The sequence below is a fragment of the Rhinoraja longicauda genome, chromosome 34 (genome assembly GCF_053455715.1).
Source record: "Rhinoraja longicauda isolate Sanriku21f chromosome 34, sRhiLon1.1, whole genome shotgun sequence".
Taxonomy (NCBI): domain Eukaryota; kingdom Metazoa; phylum Chordata; class Chondrichthyes; order Rajiformes; family Arhynchobatidae; genus Rhinoraja; species Rhinoraja longicauda.
Window position 1 is genome coordinate 22,614,315 of NC_135986.1, and position 18,707 is coordinate 22,633,021.

The window sequence follows — 18,707 nt, forward strand, 5'->3', positions numbered from 1 at the left end:
CTGCAGTTGTACAGGGCCTTGGTGAGACCGCACCTGGAGTATTGTGTGCAGTTTTGGGCTCCTAATCTGAGGAAAGACGTTCTTGCCTTAGAGGGAGTACAGAGAAGGTTCACTAGATTGATCCCTGGGATGGCGGGACTTTCATATGAAGAAAGACTGGATAGACTAGGCTTGTACTCGCTGGAATTTAGAAGACTGAGGGGGGATCTTATAGAAACATATAAAATTCTTAAGGGGTTGGAAAGGCTAGATGCGGGAAGATTGTTCCTGATGTTGGGGGAGTCCAGAACCAGGGGTCACAGCTTAAGGATAAGGGGGAAGTCTTTTAGGACCGAGATGAGGAAACATTTCTTCACACAGAGAGCGGTGAGTCTGTGGAATTCTCTGCCACAGAAGGTAGTTGAGGCCAGTTCATTGGCTATATTTAAGAGGGAGTTAGATGTGGCCCTTGTGGCTAAAGGGATCAGGGGGTATGGAGAAAAGGCAGATACGGGATACTGAGTTGGATGATCAGCCATGATCATATTGAATGGCGGTGCAGGCTCGAAGGGCCGAATGGCCTACTCCTGCACCTATTTTCTATGTTTCTATGGTTTGGGGAGAAGGCAGGAACGGGGTACTGATTGAGAATGATCATCAGCCATGATCACATTGAATGGCGGTGCTGGCTCGAAGGGCCGAATGGCCTACTCCTGCACCTATTGTCTATTGAAACGTCACCCGTCCCTTCTCTCCAGAGATGCAGCCTGACCCGCTGAGTTACTCCAGCGTTTTGTGTCTATACACGATTACAATCGATCCATTTACAGTGTTACAGATACACTGATCAGCCAAAACATTACGACCACTGACAGGCGAAGTGAATGACATTGATTATCTTGTTACAATGGCACCTGTCAAGGGGTGGGATATATTAGGCAGCAAGTGAACCGTCAGTTCTTGAAGTTGACGTGTCGGATGCATGAGAAATGGGCAGGGGTAAAGACCTGGGCGACTTTGACAAGGGCCAAATTGTTGTGGCCAGACGACTGGGTCAGAGCATCTGTGAAACGGCAAGGCTTGTGGGGTGCTCCCGGTCAGCAGTGGTGAGTACCCACCAACAGTGGTCCGAGAAGGGACAAACCACAAACCGGCGACAGGCAGGGTGTTGGGCGCCCAAGGCTCATCGATGCGCGAGGGGCAACGAAGGCTATCCCGTCTGGTCCGAAACGACAGAAGGTCGACTGGCACAAGTCACGGGAAATGTTAACGGTGGTGACGGGAGGAATGTGTCACAATACACAGTGCATCGCACCCTGCTGCGTATGGGGCTGCACACGGAGGACCAACGGCATATTAGGCGGGCGGCCATCTTGTTTATGGCTCATCAGGTCATAATGTTTTGGCTGATATGTAAACGATACCAAGGCCTGGCCAGCAACAGGCCCAAGGGTGGGTGGGTCGGTCGGTTCTCGATGGGTTGCACAGATGTGGTGGGCTGAATGGCCTGCTTGTGTGATGGAGGGTTTTGGGGGCACGTGCACTGGGAGCGTTCTATGTTGTGGGTCAGAGCACAAGGACACAATGAATAGGACACAATAAATGATGGGGATTTGATGGCACTGGGCCTGTACTGGCTGGAGTTGAGAAGGATGGGAGGGGGGGCCTCATTGAAACTTATCGAATAAAGAGACCGCATTTGGAGCGTTGTGTTCAGTTCTGGGCACCGTGTTAGAGGAAAGATATTGTCAAGCTTGAAAGGGTTCAGAAGAGATTTACGAGGATGTTGCCAGGACTAGAGGGTGTGAGCTACAGGGAGAGGTTGAGCAGGCTGGGTCTCTATTCCATGGAGCGCAGGAGGATGAGGGGTGATCTTACAGAGGTTTACAAAATCAGGAGAGGAATAGATCGGGTAGAGTCTCTTGCCCAGAGTAGGGGAATCGAGGACCAGAGGACAGGGGTTCAAGGTGAAGAGGAAAAGATTTAATAGGAATACGAGGGGTAACTTTTTCACACAGAGGGTGGTGGGTGTGTGGAACGAGCTGCCGGAGGAGGTAGTTGAGGCAATAGCGTTTAGTGCGAGGTAAAGCCCGATCGAGGATAGTCTGAGGGTCTCCAGTGGGGTGGACGGTCGTTCAGGACCGCTCTCTAGTTGGTGAGAGGACGGTTCAGTTGCCTGATAACAGCCGGGAAGAAACTGCCCCTGAATCTGGAGGTGTGCGCGTTCACACTTCTGTACCTCTTGCCCCGATGGGAGAGGGGGGGAGAGGGAGTGAGACCGGGGGGGGGGGGGGGTGAGACTGGTCCTTGATTGTGCTGCTGGCCTTGCCGAAGCAGCGTGAGGTGTGGATGGAGTCAGTGGGAGGGAGGGAGGGAGGTTTGTGCGACGGTCCGCAATTCCCTGCCTCTTTCTTGGGGGTCTCGGACGCGGCTGTTCCCAGACCGTGCCCCGCGGTGCGTCCCCCTGCGGCGGCCCTTTGCGCACCTTGGGGCGTGCGGACGGAGGGGCGCTTAACCGTGACTGATGCAACTACCCGCTGCAGGTGGTGGCCTCGCCGGGGAACAACCTACACCAGGTGCAGACCGAGCAGGGCGCCCGATTCCTCGCCAGCATGCCCACCAAGTTCCGCAAGAACATCTGGATCAAGAGAGGTGAGAGGCCCAGCCATGGAGTGTGTGTGTGTGGGGTGTGTGTGTGTGGGGTGAGTGTGGGGTGTGTGTGTGAGAGAGAGTGTGTGTATGTGTGACTGTGTGTGTGTGACTGTGTGGGGTGTGTGTGAGATTGTGTGTGAGAGTGTGGGGTGTGTGTGTGTGGGGTGTGTGTGTGGGGGGTGTGTGTGTGTGGGGTGTGTGTATGTGAGACGGGACAGTGTTGAAGGAACTTCACTCTGTGTGTGTCTGACCCCGGGCGAATGTGTGCGTGCGACTGTGTGTGAGAGTGTGAATGAGTGTGTGTGCATGTGTGGGTGTGTGTGTGTTTGTGTGACTGAGTGTGTGTGTGTGTGAGGGAACTTCACTCTGTGTGTCTGTGTGTCTGACCCCGGGAGAATGTGTGTGTGCATGCGTGACTGTGAGAGTGTGTGTGAGTGTGGGGGGTGTGTGTGTGTGTGTGTGGGGTGTGTGTGAATGTGGGATGTGTGTGTGTGAGTGTGTGTGTGAATGTGTGTGGGGTGTGTGTGAATGTGGGATGTGTGTGTGTGAGGGTGTGGGGTGTGTGTGAGAGGGTGTGTGTGAGACGGGACAGTGTTGAGGGAACTTCACTCTGTGTGTCTGACCCCGGGAGAGTGTGTGCGTGCATGTGAGTGTGTGAGTGAGTGTGTGTGGGAGGGGGGGTGTGACTGTGTGTGTGTGACTGAGTGTGTGCATGTGTATGGGTGGGTGTGAGTGTGTGACTGAGAGTGTGTGTGTGAGAGTGTACGTGTGAGTGCGTGTAAGTGTGCGTGCGAGTGTGTGAATGCGTGTGAGTGTACATGCGTGTGACTGCGGGTGTGGGTGTGACGGGACCGCACTGACGGGACACTGTGTGTGTGGAGGAAGGAACTGCAGGTGCTGGTTTAAATCGAAGATAGACACAACATGCTGGAGTAACTCAGCAGGTCGGGCAGCATCTCGGGAGAGAAGGAATGGGTGACGTTTCGGGTCGAGACCCTTCTTCAGACTGATGTCAGGGGGGGCGGGACAAAGGAAGGATATAGGTGGAGACAGGAAGATAGAGGGAGATCTGGGAAGGGGGAGGGGAGGGGAAGAAAGGGACAGAGGAACTATCTAAAGTTGGAGACGTCAATGTTCATACCACTGGGCTGCAAGCTGCCCAAGCGAAATATGAGGTGCTGTTCCTCCAATTTGCGGTGGGCCTCACTATGGCACTGGTCTCCCGGTGGCTGAGCACTTCAACTCCCCCTCCCATTCCCAGTCTGACCTTTCTGTCATGGGCCTCCTCCAGTGCCATAGTGAGGCCCACCGCAAATTGGAGGAACAGCACCTCATATTTCGCTTGGGCAGCTTGCAGCCCAGTGGTATGAACATCAACTTCTCCAACTTTAGATAGTTCCTCTGTCCCTCTCTTCCCCTCCTCCTTCCCAGATCTCCCACTGCCTTCCTGTCTCCACCTTCCTTCCTTTGTCCCGCCCCCCTGACATCAGTCTGAAGAAGGGTCTCGACCCGAAACGTCACCCATTCCTTCTCTCCTGAGATGCTGCCCGACCTGCTGAGTTACTCCAACATTTTGTGAATAAATACCTTCGGTCTGTACTAAGATGCTAAGATGGGTTAGCAATGGACTGGGGGGCCGAAGGGCTTGTATGGTCCGACGGGTTAGCATGGACTGTGGGCTGAAGGGCCTGTATGTCTCTAAGACAGGTTAGCATAGATTGGGTGGGATGAAGGGCCTCTACGGCTCTGAGACGGGTTAGCATGGACAGGGTGGGCCGAAGATTCTGTACGAAGACCCTATGAAGGGTTAGCAGAGACCGGATGGGCAGAAGGGCCTGTATGTTCAGAGATGGGTTAGTAGGGACTGGGAAGGGTGAAGGGCCGGTACAGCTCTAAGATGGGTTAGCATGGACTGGGTGGGCAGAAGGGCCTGTGAGATGGGTTAGCATGGACTGTGGGCAGAAGGTGCTGTACGAAGATGCTAAAATGGGTTAGTATGGACTGTGGGCTGAAGGGCCTGTGCGCTGTGAGACGGGTCAGCGCTTGGACTGGAGCTTGACTTCCCCGCGTGTCATGGTCTCGCTCGATCCCACAGGTGACTTCCTGATCGTGGACCCCATCGAGGAGGGGGGCAAGGTGAAGGCGGAGATCACCTGCATCCTCTACAAGGACCACATCAAGCAGCTGCGGCAACAGGGAGCATGGTAGGGGGGCCGGGAGGGGGGGCTGGCACGGACTCGGCGGGCCGAAGGGCCTGTTTCCACGCTGTATCACGGTGGCGCAGCGGTAGAGTCGCTGCCTTACAGCGAATGCAGCGCCGGAGACCCGGGTTCGATCCTGACTACGGGCGCCGTCTCTACGGAGTTTGTACGTTCTCCCCGTGACCTGCGTGGGTTTTCTCCGAGATCTTCGGTTTCCTCCCACACTCCAAAGACGTGCAGGTTTGTAGGTTAATTGACCGGGTAAAATGTAAAAAATTGTCCCGAGTGGGTGTAGGATAGTGTTAGTGTGCGGGGATCGCTGGGCGGCGCGGACCCGATGGGCCGAAGAGCCTGTTTCCCCCCCCCTGCATCTCGACGCTAAGCCCGACTGCCCCTGGCCCTTTCCTCTGGTTCCCCCTCACCAGAGATCCACGTTCTCCAGAGATGCTGCCTGACCCGCTGAGTTACTCCAGCACTCGTGTACCGAGGTACAGTGACAACAGGTGAAGGAGGAGGCCATTCGGCTCTTCGAGCCAGCACTGTTGTGATATTGCAAGGACTACTTTGTCGTATCACAAGGACTACTTTGTTTGCCTGTGTAGTAACGTGTATATAAGAGAATGAGGTGATTTGGTGGTCACTCTAGTTCCAGGTGGCCTTGGAATAAACAGCCTGGATTTAAGGTCCAGCCTTTAAACCTTTTAAACACCTGTACTTGTGGTCCATCCAGTCATAACAAAGGTATAACAGATACCGGACCACAAATTACAACAAGCACCGCCATTCAATGTGATCATGGCTGATCATCCACAATCAGTACCCCGTTCCTGCCTTCTCCCCATACCCCCTGACTCCGCTATCCTTAAGAGCTCTATCCAGCTCTCTCTTGAATGCATTCAGAGAATTGTCCTCCACTGACTTCTGAGGCAGAGAATTCCACAGATTCACAACTCTCTGAGTGAAAATGTTTTTCCTCATCTCCGTTCAAAAATGGTGTACCCCTTATTCTTAAACTGTGAGTGGCCCCTAGTTCTGGACTCCCCCAACATCGGGAACATGTTTGTAAGAAAATAACTGCAGATGCCGGTACAAATCGAAGGTATTTATTTCATAAAATGCTGGAGTAACTCAGCGGGTCGGGCAGCATCTCGGGAGAGAAGGAATGGGTGACGTTTCGGGTCGAGACCCTTCTTCAGACTGGGGTGGGGGGAGGTGGGTGGGAGAGGGAGGAGGGGTGTGGTGGGGGGAGGTGGGAGTGGGAGCGGGAGGGGGGAGGTGTGGGAGGGGGTGGTGTGGGGGGGATGTGTGGGAGGGGTTGGTGGGAGGGGGTGGGGGGGTGGTGTGGGAGGGGGGGAGGTGTGGGAGGGGGGGAGAGCGAGGGGGGGTGTAGGGGGGGGCAGAGGTGTGGGAGGGGATGGGGGGAGGTGGTGTGGGAGGGGGTGGGGGGGAGGTGGTGTGGGAGGGGGTGGGGGGGAGGGACGGGGTGGGGGGAGGGGTGGGGGGGTTTGTGTGTGGGTCAGTGCGGTGGACGGGGATCTGTTCCCGTCTCTGACCTGCCTTGGTCTCGTCTCTCCCCAGGCCGGCCGGCTTCACAGAACCCGAGAGTCTAGACAGGTGAGCGTTCCGTCTGTCCGTCTGCTCCCCCTTCCCCACTCCACATGGTCGCGCAACACAGATACAGGCCCTTCGGCCCGACCTATCCCTGCCGGCCAAAACGCCCCGGTCCTACTCGTCCCACCGTCCCCCAATAAACCTCCCGCCGTGCGCCCCACCCCCACCCTCTCTCTGGGGACCCTCGTGTACCGGGGGGGGGGGAGGATGTGAAGGGAGTGGGGGGGGTAGAAGGGATGGAGGGGGGTAGAAGGGATGGAGGGGGGTAGAGAGAGGGATGGAGAGAGTGGGAGGGAGGGGGTAGAGAGAGGGAGTGAGGGGTAGGGAGGGAGGGGGGTAAAGAGAGGGGGGGATAGAGGGAGAGAATGAGGGTAGAGGGAGTGAGAGAGGAAATGAGGGGGTGGAGGGAGGGATGGAGAGAGGGAGTGAGGGGGTAGAGAGGGAGAGGCTGTGTGGAGTGAGGGGGTAGAGAGGGAGAGAGGGGCGGGAGAGGGAGGGAGGAATCTGGAGAGGAAAGAGGGAGGGAGGGATGGGGAGGGGGAGGAGGGGGTGAAGAAGGGGTGGGGTGAGTGATGGGGAGGGGAGGGAGGGATGGGGGTAAAGAGGGAGGGAGGGAGGGATCGAGAGGAGGGAAGGAGGGAAGGATGGGGAGAGGAGAGGAGGGAGGGGGAGAGGAGGGTAGGGAGGGGGAGAGGAGGGAGGGATGGGGAGAGGGGAGGGGAGGGATGGGGAGAGGAAGGAGGGATGGGGGAGAAGGGAGGGGGTGAGTGATGGGGAGAGGAGGGAGGGAGAGGAGGGAGGGAGGAGTGGTGCAGGTAATGCGCGGCTGCTGATCTCTGCGTCTCTCTCCGCAGCGATGCCCAGAGGGACCGAGTGTCGGTGGAGGAGAGGGGGGCGGAGGGGAAGGGGGAGGGGGAGGGGAAGGGGGAGGGGGAGGGGGAGTCCAGTGGGGACTCGGAAGACTACGGCGATCTCTTCGTCAACACCAACCGGCGGAACTACGAATACTGGGAGAGCGAGGAGAGTGAGGAGGAGGGAGAGGGGGAGGGAGTGAAGGAGTGAAGAGGAGGGAAGGAGAGACACTGTGGGGGGGGAGGGGGGGGGCCGCAGTCCCCAGAGCTTCGCTGGCAAGCGGGCCGTTTGTACATTTGGGGCGGGTGGAGTCGCCGAAGACACGGGTTCCATCCCGACCGCGGGCGCCGTCTGCGCGGAGTTTGCACGTTCTCCCCGTGACCCGAGGGGGTGGCGAATCTCTCCGCGAAGCTCAGTTCGCCGTGGCGGAGCTGAATGCTCCCCGTTTTGTTTCTGCCCGAGAGACGGACGGGGGAGGGTGTCACACGATCCCACAGCAACCGTCAATCCGACCAACGTGTCCCATCCTCACCAGTCCCACCCGCCCAGGCAGCATCTCCGGAGAACGTATCATTGCCGCCCTACAGCGCTTGCAGCGCCAGAGACCCGGGTTGGATCCCGACCGCGGGCGCTGTCTGTACGGTGTTCGCACGTTCCCCCCCCCCACGCGTGTTTTCACCGAGATCTTCGGCTTCCTCCCACACTCCGAAGACGTGCGAAGGGTTTGAGGGTTAATCGGCTTGGCACGAACGTAAATCGTCCCCGGTGTGTGTGTGGGATGGTGGGGAATCGCTGGTCGGCGCGGACCCGGTGGGCCGAAGGGCCTGTTTCCGCGCTGTATCTCTGAACTAAACTGCCCCCCCCGTGTTCTCCAGGGATGCCGCCCTGACCCGCTCGAGTTACTCCTCTGGAGTTTGACCTGCACTTCAAACCTGGAGCTTGAACTCCAGCAGAGTTTGAACTGCTGCAGGATCAAGCTGTAAAAAAGTGCTCCCTCTTTGAATCCTGGCAGGTGGACCTTCTCCTGGTGTTTGGGGGAGGGGGGGGGGTGAAAGATTTGAGGGGAGGGGGGTTGGGGGGGGAGTAGAAGACAGATTCAAGGCCGGATTTCACAGCGGAGGTAGAACCAGGAGGGGAAACACCCTCTCCTCTCCCTGGCAGTTCGGTTGAGACCGTCGACTTGAATTGGAGCCTGTTATTTTCTCCACCTACCCCTCCCCCTCCCTCTTTCTCCATCACTGCGGTCTGACAGATGATATCTGATCTAACTGCTGCCCCTCGTGAGGGCCAGAGAGTGGAACAGGATAAGCTGGTTTTCTTTCTTTCTGTATATAAATTAAAAATGTTACAAATGCAAAGTGTTTGTCCGATTCATTCTCTCGACTGCACACACACCGCTCCAATAGAAACATAGAAAATAGGTGCAGGAGGAGGCCATTCGGCCCTTCGAGCCTGTACGCACCGCCATGCAATATGGCGGCACGGTAGCGCAGCGGTAGAGTTGCTGCTTTACAGCGAATGCAGCGCCGGAGACTCAGGTTCGATCCTGACTACGGGTGCTGTCTGTACGGAGTTTGTACGTTCTCCCCGTGACCTGCGTGGGTTTTCGCCGAGATCTTCGGTTTCCTCCCACACTCCAAAGACGTACAGGTATGTAGGTTAATTGACCCTAGTGTGTGTAGGATAGTGTTAATGTACGGGGATCGCTGGGCGGCACGGACTTGGTGGGCCGAAAAGGCCTGTTTCCGGCTGTATGTGTATGATATGATATGATATGATCATGGCTGATCATCCAGCTCAGTAACCTGTACCTGCCTTCTCTCCATACCCCCTGATCCCTTTAGCCACAAGGGCCACATCTAACTCCCTCTTAAATATAGCCAATGAACTGGCCTCAACTACCTTCTGTGGCAGAGAATTCCACAGATTCACCACTCTGTGTGAAAAAAAAGTTCTCATCTCGGTCCTAAAAGACTTCCCCCTTATCCTTAAGCTGTGACCCCTTGTTCTGGACTTCCCCAACATCGGGAACAATCTTCCCGCATCTAGCCTGTCCAACCCCTTAAGAATTTTGTACGTTTCTATAAGATCCCCCCTCAGTCTTCTAAATTCCAGCGAGTACAAGCCGAGTCTATCCAGTCTTTCTTCACATGAAAGTCCTGCCATCCCAGGAATCAATCTGGTGAACCTTCTCTGTACTCCCTCTATGGCAAGAATGTCTTTCCTCAGATTAGGAGACCAAAACTGTACGCAATACTCCAGGTGTGGTCTCACCAATGCCCTGTACAACTGCAGCAGAACTCACCTGCGACAGGTAGACGCAGCGGTAGAGTTGCCGCCTCACGGCGCCAGAGACCCGGGTTCGATCCCGACCACGGGGTGCTTGTCTGTACGTTCCCCTCGTGGGTTTTCTCCAGGTGCTCCGGCTTCCTCCCACACTCCACAGAGACGCACGGGTTTGTAGGTTAATTGGCTTCGGTAAAGATTGTAAATCGTCCCTAGTGGGTGTGTGTGTGTGGGATGGTGTTAAATGTGCAGGGATCGCTGGACTCAGTCGGCCGAAGGGGCTGTATCTCTAAACTAAACTGCAGATGAGAGTTTAGGCAAAAAAAGACACTGGCCATCTGTGTGTGTGTGTTTGCGTGCGTGCGTGGTTTGTACGTTCTCCCCGTGACTGGGCTATCTCCGGGCTGATCACCAACGGTGATGAAACAAATTACAGAGCGGAGGTGCAGAACCTGGCGGACTGGTGCTCTGATAACAACCTGTCCCTAAATACCACCAAGACCAAGGAGCTGATCATCAACTTCCGTAGGCCACACAACGGGGAATACGCCCCGATCTTTATCAACGGGGACAGTGTGGAGAGAGTGTCCAGCTTCAAGTTTCTGGGCACTCACATTTCGGAGGACCTAACATGGTCCACTAACACTGCTGCACTGGTCAAGAAGGCACAGCAACGACTGTTCTACCCGAGAACACTGAAGAAGTCTGGTCTACCCCAACAGCTGCTGACGACCTTCTACCGCTGCACCATAGAGAGCATCCTAACACATGGCATCCCTGTGTGGTACCTCAGCTGCACGGAGGCAGAGAGGAGAGCTCTTCAGCGGGTAGTCCATGGAGCTCAGAGGACCATCGGTACACAGCTACCAGCCTTGGAGATCATCTTCAACACACGATGCCTCAGAAAAGCCACCAGCATCCACAAAGACTCCTCACACCCCTGCGACAGTCTGTTCGAACTCCTTCCATCGGGCAGACGATACAAGGCCTTCTATGCCCGCACCTCCAGACTCAGGAACAGCTTCATCCCCAGGGCCATAGCTGCCATGAACCGGTCCTGCTGAGCCGGATGGTCACATCGCACAGTGAACCAGCACAGATCTACTTGCACTTTATTCTATTTTAAAACTGTTCCAATTTGTTTCATTGGGTTGTTTAAATTAATACTGACTAGCTAATTAATTTATTGCATCGTATGGGAGGTGCATTCCCAATCTCGTTGTACCCCTGTACAATGACAATAAAGATATATTGTATTGTATTGTATTGCTCCGGTTTCCTCCCACATCCCAGACGTGCAGGTTTGTCAGTTAATTGTCCCTCTGTAAATCGCCCCTGGCATGTTGGATGGGGAAGTAGAACTCGTGTGCGTGAACAGGCGATCGATCGCTGGTCGGCACGGGCTCGGTGAGCCGAATGGCCCGTTTCCGCGTTGTGTGTGTAAACTAGGAGGTGCCGATAGGAGAACCACATGGAATACTTTGGCGGCGCCCTTTACGTGGCCACTCTTTGCATACCCAAGAATCTCACGACAATTTGTCACGTTACAATAAGGTGTCATTAGACAATAGACAACAGGTGCAGGAGGAAGGCCATTCGGCCCTTCGAGCCAGCACCGCCATTCAATGTGATCATGGCTGATCATTCTCAAACAGTACCCCGTTCATTCATTCAATCAACCAGGGGCCACACAGTTTAAGAATAAGGGCCAGGCCATTTACAACGGAGATGAGAAAAAATGTTTTCACTCAAAAGAGTTGTGAATATGTGGAATTTTCTGCCTCAGAAGGCAGTGGAGGCCAATTCTCTGGATGCTTTCAAGAGAGAGTTAGATAGAGCTCTTAAGGATAGCGGAGTCAGGGGTTATGGGGAGAAATAGACAATAGCCAGCACCGCCATTCACTGTGATCATGGCTGATCATCCACAATCAGTACCACGTTCCTGCCTTCTCCCCATACCCCCTGACTCCGTTATCCTTAAGAGCTCTATCCAGCTCTCTCTTGAATGCATTCAGAGAATTGGCCTCCACTGCCTTCTGAGGCAGAGAATTCCACAGATTCACAACTCTCTGACTGAAAAAGTTTTTTCTCATCTCCGTTCTAAATGGCCGACCCCTTATTCTTAAACTGTGTGTGGCCCCTGGTTCTGGACTCCCCCAACATCGGGAACATGTTTCCTGCCCCAAGTGTGTCAGGAATGTGATGGGTCAGCCATGATTGAATGGCGAAGTAGACTCGATGGGCCCAACAGCCTAATTCTGGCCCTACGAGTTATGAAATTACACAGACGCGCAAGGTCAGGCGCAAGGCCCTTTAGGAAAAAAGGAACTTTTATTAAATGTACACAGTAAAGACAGAGGCAAAGAAACTGGGTAATAACACACACACAAACACACACAATCCATCCCCCCTCCACCCTACAGCTCGTTACGCCCTCTCGTCCGCTCCAGCTCATCGTTTGGTCGAGATTCACTTGGTGATCGTGTTTCTGTAAAAGGGAAAAAAAATTAAATAAAACATGGAATAAGATACCCCAAACTCCCCACAGCCCCTGAACAAAGGGCCCAACACACAGAGCAGACGAGCCTAACACACAAACACCGGGCAAGATGGCACCCCCAAACCTGACTGGAACGAGGTGCCGGACGGAGGACCATAGACAACAGGTGCAGGAGGAGGCCATTCAGCCCTTCGAGCCAGCACCGCCATTCAATGTGATCATGGCTGATCATTCTCAATCAGTACCCCGTTCCTGCCTTCTCCCCATACCCCCTGACTCCGCTATCCTTAAGAGCTCTATCTAGCTCTCTCTTGAATGCATTCAGAGAATTGGCCTCCAGTGCCCTCTGAGGCAGAGAATTCCACAGATTCACAACTCTCTGACTGAAAAAGTTTTTCCTCATCTCAGTCCTAAATGACCTACCCCTTATTCTTAAACTGTGGCCCCTTGTTCTGGACTCCCCCAACATTGGGAACATGTTTAAATCGAAGGTGGTTTAAATCGAAGGTGGACACAAAATACTGGAGTAATGCAGCGGGTCAGGCAGCATCTCGGGAGAGAAGGAATGGGTGACATCTCGGGTTGAGACCCTTCTTCAGACTGATGTCAGGGGAGGGGGCGGGAGTCTTCCCAACCCCTCCTAGTCTCCCAGCCCGTTCTAGTCCTCCCAACCCCCCTCTAGTCCTCCCAACCCCCCCCTCCGGTCCTCCCAAGCACCCTGCGGTCCTCCCAGTCCCCCTCCGGTCCTTTCAGCCCCCCTCCGGTCCTCCCAACCCCCCTCCGGTCCTCCCAGCCCCCCTCCGGTCCTCCCAACCCCCCTCCGGTCCTCCCAACCCCCCTCCGGTCCTCCCAACCCCCCTCCGGTCCTCCCAACCCCCCTCCAGTCCTCCCAACTCTTCCAGTCCTCCCAACCCTCCTCCGGTCTTCCCAGCCCTCCTCCGGTCCTCCCAGCCCCCCTCCGGTCCTCCCAGCCCCCCTCCGGTCCTCCCAGCCCCCCTCCGGTCCTCCCAACCCCCCCTCCAGTCCTCCCAGTCCCCTCTAGTCCTCCCAGCCCCCCTCTGGTCCTCCCAGCCCCCTGTCTCCGGTTCCTCCCAGCCCCCCAGGTCTCACGTACACGTTCATGCTCTTGCCGCTTCCACTCAGCACGATGTACGGCGTTTTCTGGGCCTTCTGCTTCTCCTGCAGGAGCGCCACCGTGCCCAGCGGAGTATCGCTGGAACTCATCTTCCTCAGCAGCTGCACAATGACCGCAGTGGGGGAGAGAGAGAGGGAGGGAGGGAGAGTGGGAGAGAGAGGCAGAGGGGAGAGGGAAGGGAGAGAGGAAAGGGGGAGAGAGAGGGAAGAGGGGGAGAGAGAGGGAAGGAATGGAGAGAGAGAGAGAGAGAGAGAGAGAGAGAGAGAGAGAGAGAGAGAGAGAGAGAGAGAGAGGGGAGAGAGAGAGAGGGGGGGAGAGAGAGAGAGGGGGGAGAGGGAGAGGAGGGGGGGGAGAGAGGAGGGGGGAGAGAGAGAGGAGGGGGAGAGAGAGAGGAGGGGGAGAGCAGATGAGTTGGTTAGAGGGGGGGGGCAGTTCCCTGGAGCTCGATCCAATACCCTCCTCCCTTCCTCTTCCTCTCCCCCCCCCCTTTCCATCCCTCAAGAAGGGCACCCATCAGTCCTCTCAAGGCTCTGATGAGGGGGAGAGGCAGTGAATCCAAGCTGGAGACACTTGGCCCCATTGGCAAATAGTTCCTGCTCATCTATCTGTCTCGGCTTTAAACATATCCACTGGCTTGGCCTCCACAGCCGTCTGTGGCAACGAATCCCACAGATTCACCGCCCTCTGACTAAAAGAAATCACCCCCTCTCATCTCCTTCCTAAAGAAACGTCCTTTCATTCTGAAGCTGTGCCCTCTGGTCCTAGACTCTCCCACTAGTGGAAACATCCTCTCCACATCCACTCTATCCAGATGATGTCCCTTTCCGTGCTGGAGTTTAGAAGGATGAGGTGGGGACCTCATTGAAACTTGCCGACTAGTGAAAGGCCTGGATAGAGTGGATGCGGAGAGGATGTTTCCACTAGTGGGAGAGTCTAGGACCAGAGGGCACAGCTTCAGAATTAAAGGACGTTCCTTTAGGATGGAGATGAGGAGGAATTTCTTTTAGTCAGAGGGCGGTGAATCTGTGGAATTCGTTGCCACAGACGGCTGTGGAGGCCACAAGTCAGTGGATATTTTAAAAACAGGGATAGACAGATTGTTGATCAGTGCGGGAGTCAGGGGTTATGGGGAGAAGGCAGGAGAATGGGGTTGGGAGGGAGAGATAGATCGAATGGTGGAGCTCGCACGATGGGCCGAATGGCCTAATTGTGCTTCCATCCTTGCTATTTTGAGGGAGTGCAGCGTAGGTTCATCAGGTTAATTCCCGGGATGGCAGGACTGACACACGATGCAAGAACGGGTCGACTGGGCTTGTGTTCACTGGAATTTAGAAGGACGAGAGGGGATCTTATCAAATTCTTGAGGGATTGGACAGGAAAAAAGCAGAGCCAGGGGTCACCGTTTAAAAATAAGGAAAAACCTTTTCACCCAGAGAGTTGTGAATCTGTGGAAGTCTCTGCCTCGGAAGGCAGCGGAGGCCGTTTCACTGGATGTTTCCAAGAGAGGTTTGGATGCGGCTCTTGGGTGGTGACGGAATCAAGGGGTGTGGGGAAGAGGGCAGGAACGGGGCACTGTTTGTGGACGATCAGCCGTGATCATGTTGAATGGCGGCGGTGGCTCGAAGGGCCGAACGGCCTCCTCCTGCACCGATTTTGTACGTTTGGTTTGTGAAGTGGTGAAGTTTGACGGCGGGGGCGGGGGAGGGGGGGGTTACCGGGGACAGTTTCCCCGGTAACGGGCCTCCAGGCTCGAAGGGCCGAACGGGCCTGGTTCCCGCACCTGCCCCCCCCCCCCCCCCCCCCGCACGGATAGATACTCACGTGCTCCTCCTCCAGTTTCTTCATCCGCTTCTCCGTCTTCATCTTCCCGGAACCTTTCCCGTGGAATCGGTGGGACAGTTGTCGGAAAGCCTGTGTGACAGAGAGGTGGGTGGGGGGGGGGGGGGGTTAGTTGAGGCAGGAAAACAAACTGTGCAAGCATTCAGAAGGATGAGAGGAGATCTTATCGAAACGTATAAGATTATTAAGGGGTTGGACACGTTAGAGGCAGGAAATATGTTCCCAATGTTGGGGGAGTCCAGAACCAGGGGCCACACAGTTTAAGAATAAGGGGTCGGCCATTTAGAACGGAGATGAGGAAAAACTTTTTCAGTCAGAGAGTTGTGAATCTGTGGAATTCTCTGCCTCAGAAGGCAGTGGAGGCCGATTCTCTGAATGCATTCAAGAGAGAGCTAGATAGAGCTCTTAAGGATAGCGGAGTCAGGGGGTATGGGGAGAGGGCAGGAACGGGGTACTGACTGAGAATGATCAGCCATGATCACATTGAATGGCGGTGCTGGCTCAAAGGGCCGAATGGCCTCCTCCTGCACCTATTGTCTCTTGTCTATTGTCTAAGTTCCGGCCTGCAGCACCTCGTGTTCGGCTCGGGTCAGCATGGATGCTCGAAGGTAGACACAAAATGGCGGAGTAACTCGGGCAGCATCTCAGGAGAGGGGTTACTGGGAGAAGGCGGGAGAATGGGGTTGGGAGGGCGAGATAGATCAGCATGGAGGCTCGAAGGTAGACACAAAATGGCGGAGTAACTCAGTGGGTCTGGCAGCATCTCGGGAGAGGGGTTACTGGGAGAAGGCAGGAGAATGGGATTTGGGAGGGAGAGATAGATCAGCCATGATTCAATGGCGGAGTATAGACTCGATGGGGCCTAGCAACATCCTCGTAAATCTCCTCTGTATCCTTGCGTACGAAGGAACTGCAGCTGCTGGTTGTAACTGAAGATGGACACAAGAAGCTGGACAGGCAGCAGTCTCGGGAGAGAAGGAATGGGTGACGTTTCGGGCCGAGACCCTTCTTCGGACTGGGCCAACCGACTCCTCCGGCAGTTCGTTCCATACACCCGATGTGCAAAAAAAAGTCACCCCTCGGCTTCCTCTTAAATCTTTCCCTCCTCACGGCGGCACGGTGGCGCAGCGGTAGAGTTGCCGCCTTACAGCGAATGCAGCGCCAGAGACTCAGGTTCGATCCTGACTACGGGCGCCGTCTGTGCGGAGTTTGTACGTTCTCCCCGTGACCTGCGTGGGTTTTCTCCGAGATATTCGGTTTCCTCCCGCACTCCAAAGACGTGCAGGTTTGTAGGTTAATTGGCTGGGCAAATGTAAAAATTGTCCCTAGTGTGTGTAGGATAGTGTTAATGTGCGGGGATCGCTGGGCGGAGCGGACCCGGTGGGCCTGTTTCTGCGCTGCATCTCTAAATATAAAAATCTCACCCCAAGGATGGGTCCGAAACATCACCGGTTTCTTCTCTCCAGAGATGCTGCCAGTCCCGCTGAGTTACTCCAGCATTTTTGGGCCAGAGGAGGTTGTCGAGGGAGGGAATGTAAACGACATTTACGGGACAGGAACGTGGACGGGACGGGTTTGGAGGGATATGGGCCAAACGCAGGCGGGTGGGACCGGTGTGGGCGGGGGCAGGTTGGCGTGAAGGGCCTGCATCACTCTCGGACTGTCCGTGCACAGATTGGCGCCCGGGGTCCTTCTCACCTCCTTGGGCGTCAGCCTCCTGCCCGACTCGTCGACGTAATCGATCTTCACGTCGGGACGATAGCCCTCCTTCTCCTTGAACTCCTGGGTGAAGCCGCGGTACTCCTCCCTCCGGCTGTACTTGTCGTCGATCAGCCTGCAACCGCACAGAGCCCGTTACAGCCCGCCTTAACGCAACTCATCCAGCTTTCCATTCCCCCGCCTTCACCCCAAAACCAGTCCGCGCCCACCAGCGATCCCCACACATTAACACTATCCCACACACACACACACACGGGACAATCTTTTACATTTACCAAGCCAATTAACCTAGAAACCTGCACGTACTAATCAAGAATCTATCTCTGCTTTAAAAATATATTCATTGACAGCATTTATTCACAAAATGCTGGAGTAACTCAGCAGGTCAGGGAACATCGACTTCTCCAACTTTAGATAGTTCCTCTGTCCCTCTCTTCCCCTCCTCTTTCCCAGATCTCCCTCTATCTTCCCGTCTCCACCTATATCCTTCCTTTGTCCCGCCCCCCTGACATCAGTCTGAAGAAGGGTCTCGACCCGAAACGTCACCCATTCCTTCCCTCCTGAGATGCTGCCTGACCTGCTGAGTTACTCCAGCATTTTGTGAATAAATACCTTCAATTTGTACCAGCATCTGCAGTTATTTTCTTATATTTATTGACAGCCTTCTGCGGCAAAGAATTCCACAGGTTCACCACCCGCTGGATAAAGAAATTCCTATCTTAACCTTCCCGACTACGGGTGCTGTCTGTACGGAGTTTGTATCTTCCCCCCGCCCCCGCGCATTTTCTCCGAGATCTTCGGGTTTCCTCCCACACTCCACAGACGTGCAGGTTTGTAGGTTAATTGGCTTGGTACTTGTACAAAATTGTCCCTTGCGAGTGGGTGTAGGATGGTGTTAGTGTGCGGGGATCGCTGGTCGGCGCGGACCCGGTGGGCCAAAGGGCCTGTTTCCGCGCTGCATTAGTTTAGTTTAGAGATACAGCGCGCAAACAGGCCCTTCGGCCCACCGGGTCCGCGCCGCCCAGCGATCCCCGCACACTAACAACATCCTACACACACACGAAAAAATTTACATTTACCAAGCCAATTAACCTACAAACCTGCACGTCTTTGGAGTGTGGGAGGAAACCGGAGATCTCGGAGAAAACCCACGCAGGTCACGGGGAGAACGGACAAGACTGGAGCGACTAGGCTTGCATACACCAGAATTTAGAAGGATGAGAGGGGATCTTATTGAAACATATAGGATTATTAAGGGATTGGACAAGTTAGAGGCAGGAAACATGTTCCCAATGTTGGGGGAGTCCAGAACCAGGGGCCACACAGTTTAAGAATAAGGGGTAGGCCATTTAGAACGGAGATGAGGAAAAACTTTTTCACTCAGAGAGTTGTGAATCTGTGGAATTCTCTGCCTCAGAAGGCAGTGGAGGCCAATTCTCTGAATGCATTCAAGAGAGAGTTAGATAGAGCTCTTAAGGATAGCGGAGTCAGGGGGTATGGGGAGAAGGCAGGAACGGGGTACTGATTGAGAATGATCAGCCATGATCACATTGAATGGCGGTGCGTACAGGCTCGAAGGGCCGAATGGCCTCCTCCTGCACCTATTGTCTATAACTCCGTAGAGACAGCACCTGCGGTCGGGATGGAACCGGGGTCTCCGGCGCTGCATTCGCTGTAAGGCGGCAACTCTACCGCTGCGCCACCGCGACTGCTAATCTCCAAACCAAACCCGGGCACCTACATTTTATCCTCGATGGCGTAGACGGTGGACGGCAGAGTCTTGGCGGATGACCGGATTCGAGCCACTTTCTGCATCGTAGTGTCCAGCAGCCCTGAGGAGGGAAGACATGTTGAGGAGTGATAGGAGCACAATTAGGCCATTCGGCCCATCGAGTCTACTCTGCCGTTCAATCGTGGCTGATCTATCTCTCCT

The 18,707-nt window shown here is 55.0% G+C and overlaps 3 protein-coding genes across 3 annotated transcripts in view; 1 reads left to right on the forward strand and 2 right to left on the reverse strand.

Annotated features, from left to right (window-relative positions):
- LOC144609632 (cystatin-C-like) overlaps positions 1-18,707 on the reverse strand; it is a 369,350-nt gene that overhangs the window by 307,998 nt on the left and 42,645 nt on the right. The window lies entirely within an intron of this gene.
- Positions 2,499-8,324, forward strand: LOC144609326 (putative RNA-binding protein EIF1AD). Its single transcript, XM_078427752.1, has 4 exons — positions 2,499-2,631; positions 4,727-4,835; positions 6,411-6,446; positions 7,298-8,324. The coding sequence occupies exons 1-4, from the start codon at positions 2,592-2,594 to the stop codon at positions 7,503-7,505; spliced, it is 393 nt and encodes a 130-aa protein (XP_078283878.1). The 5' UTR covers positions 2,499-2,591; the 3' UTR covers positions 7,506-8,324.
- The window catches only part of LOC144609533 (U4/U6.U5 tri-snRNP-associated protein 1-like), a 54,964-nt gene continuing 48,185 nt past the window's right edge, over positions 11,929-18,707 (reverse strand). The window contains exons 3-7 of the mRNA XM_078428038.1: positions 18,516-18,606; positions 16,754-16,889; positions 15,038-15,127; positions 13,196-13,317; positions 11,929-12,069 (exon numbers count right to left, since the gene is read on the reverse strand). Of these exons, the coding sequence (XP_078284164.1) occupies positions 12,051-12,069; positions 13,196-13,317; positions 15,038-15,127; positions 16,754-16,889; positions 18,516-18,589 (441 nt within the window). The 5' untranslated portion in view covers positions 18,590-18,606 and the 3' untranslated portion in view covers positions 11,929-12,050. The remainder of the gene's footprint in view (positions 12,070-13,195; positions 13,318-15,037; positions 15,128-16,753; positions 16,890-18,515; positions 18,607-18,707) is intronic.

Bases quoted from the DNA above. Each gene is read 5' to 3' on its own strand.
- LOC144609326 (XM_078427752.1), top strand. From the start codon at position 2,592: ATGCCCACCAAGTTCCGCAAGAACATCTGGATCAAGAGAG. The intron at 2,632-4,726 runs GTGAGAGGCCCA...TCGATCCCACAG, and splicing joins GAACATCTGGATCAAGAGAG to GTGACTTCCTGATCGTGGAC. The intron at 4,836-6,410 runs GTAGGGGGGCCG...GTCTCTCCCCAG, and splicing joins CTGCGGCAACAGGGAGCATG to GCCGGCCGGCTTCACAGAAC.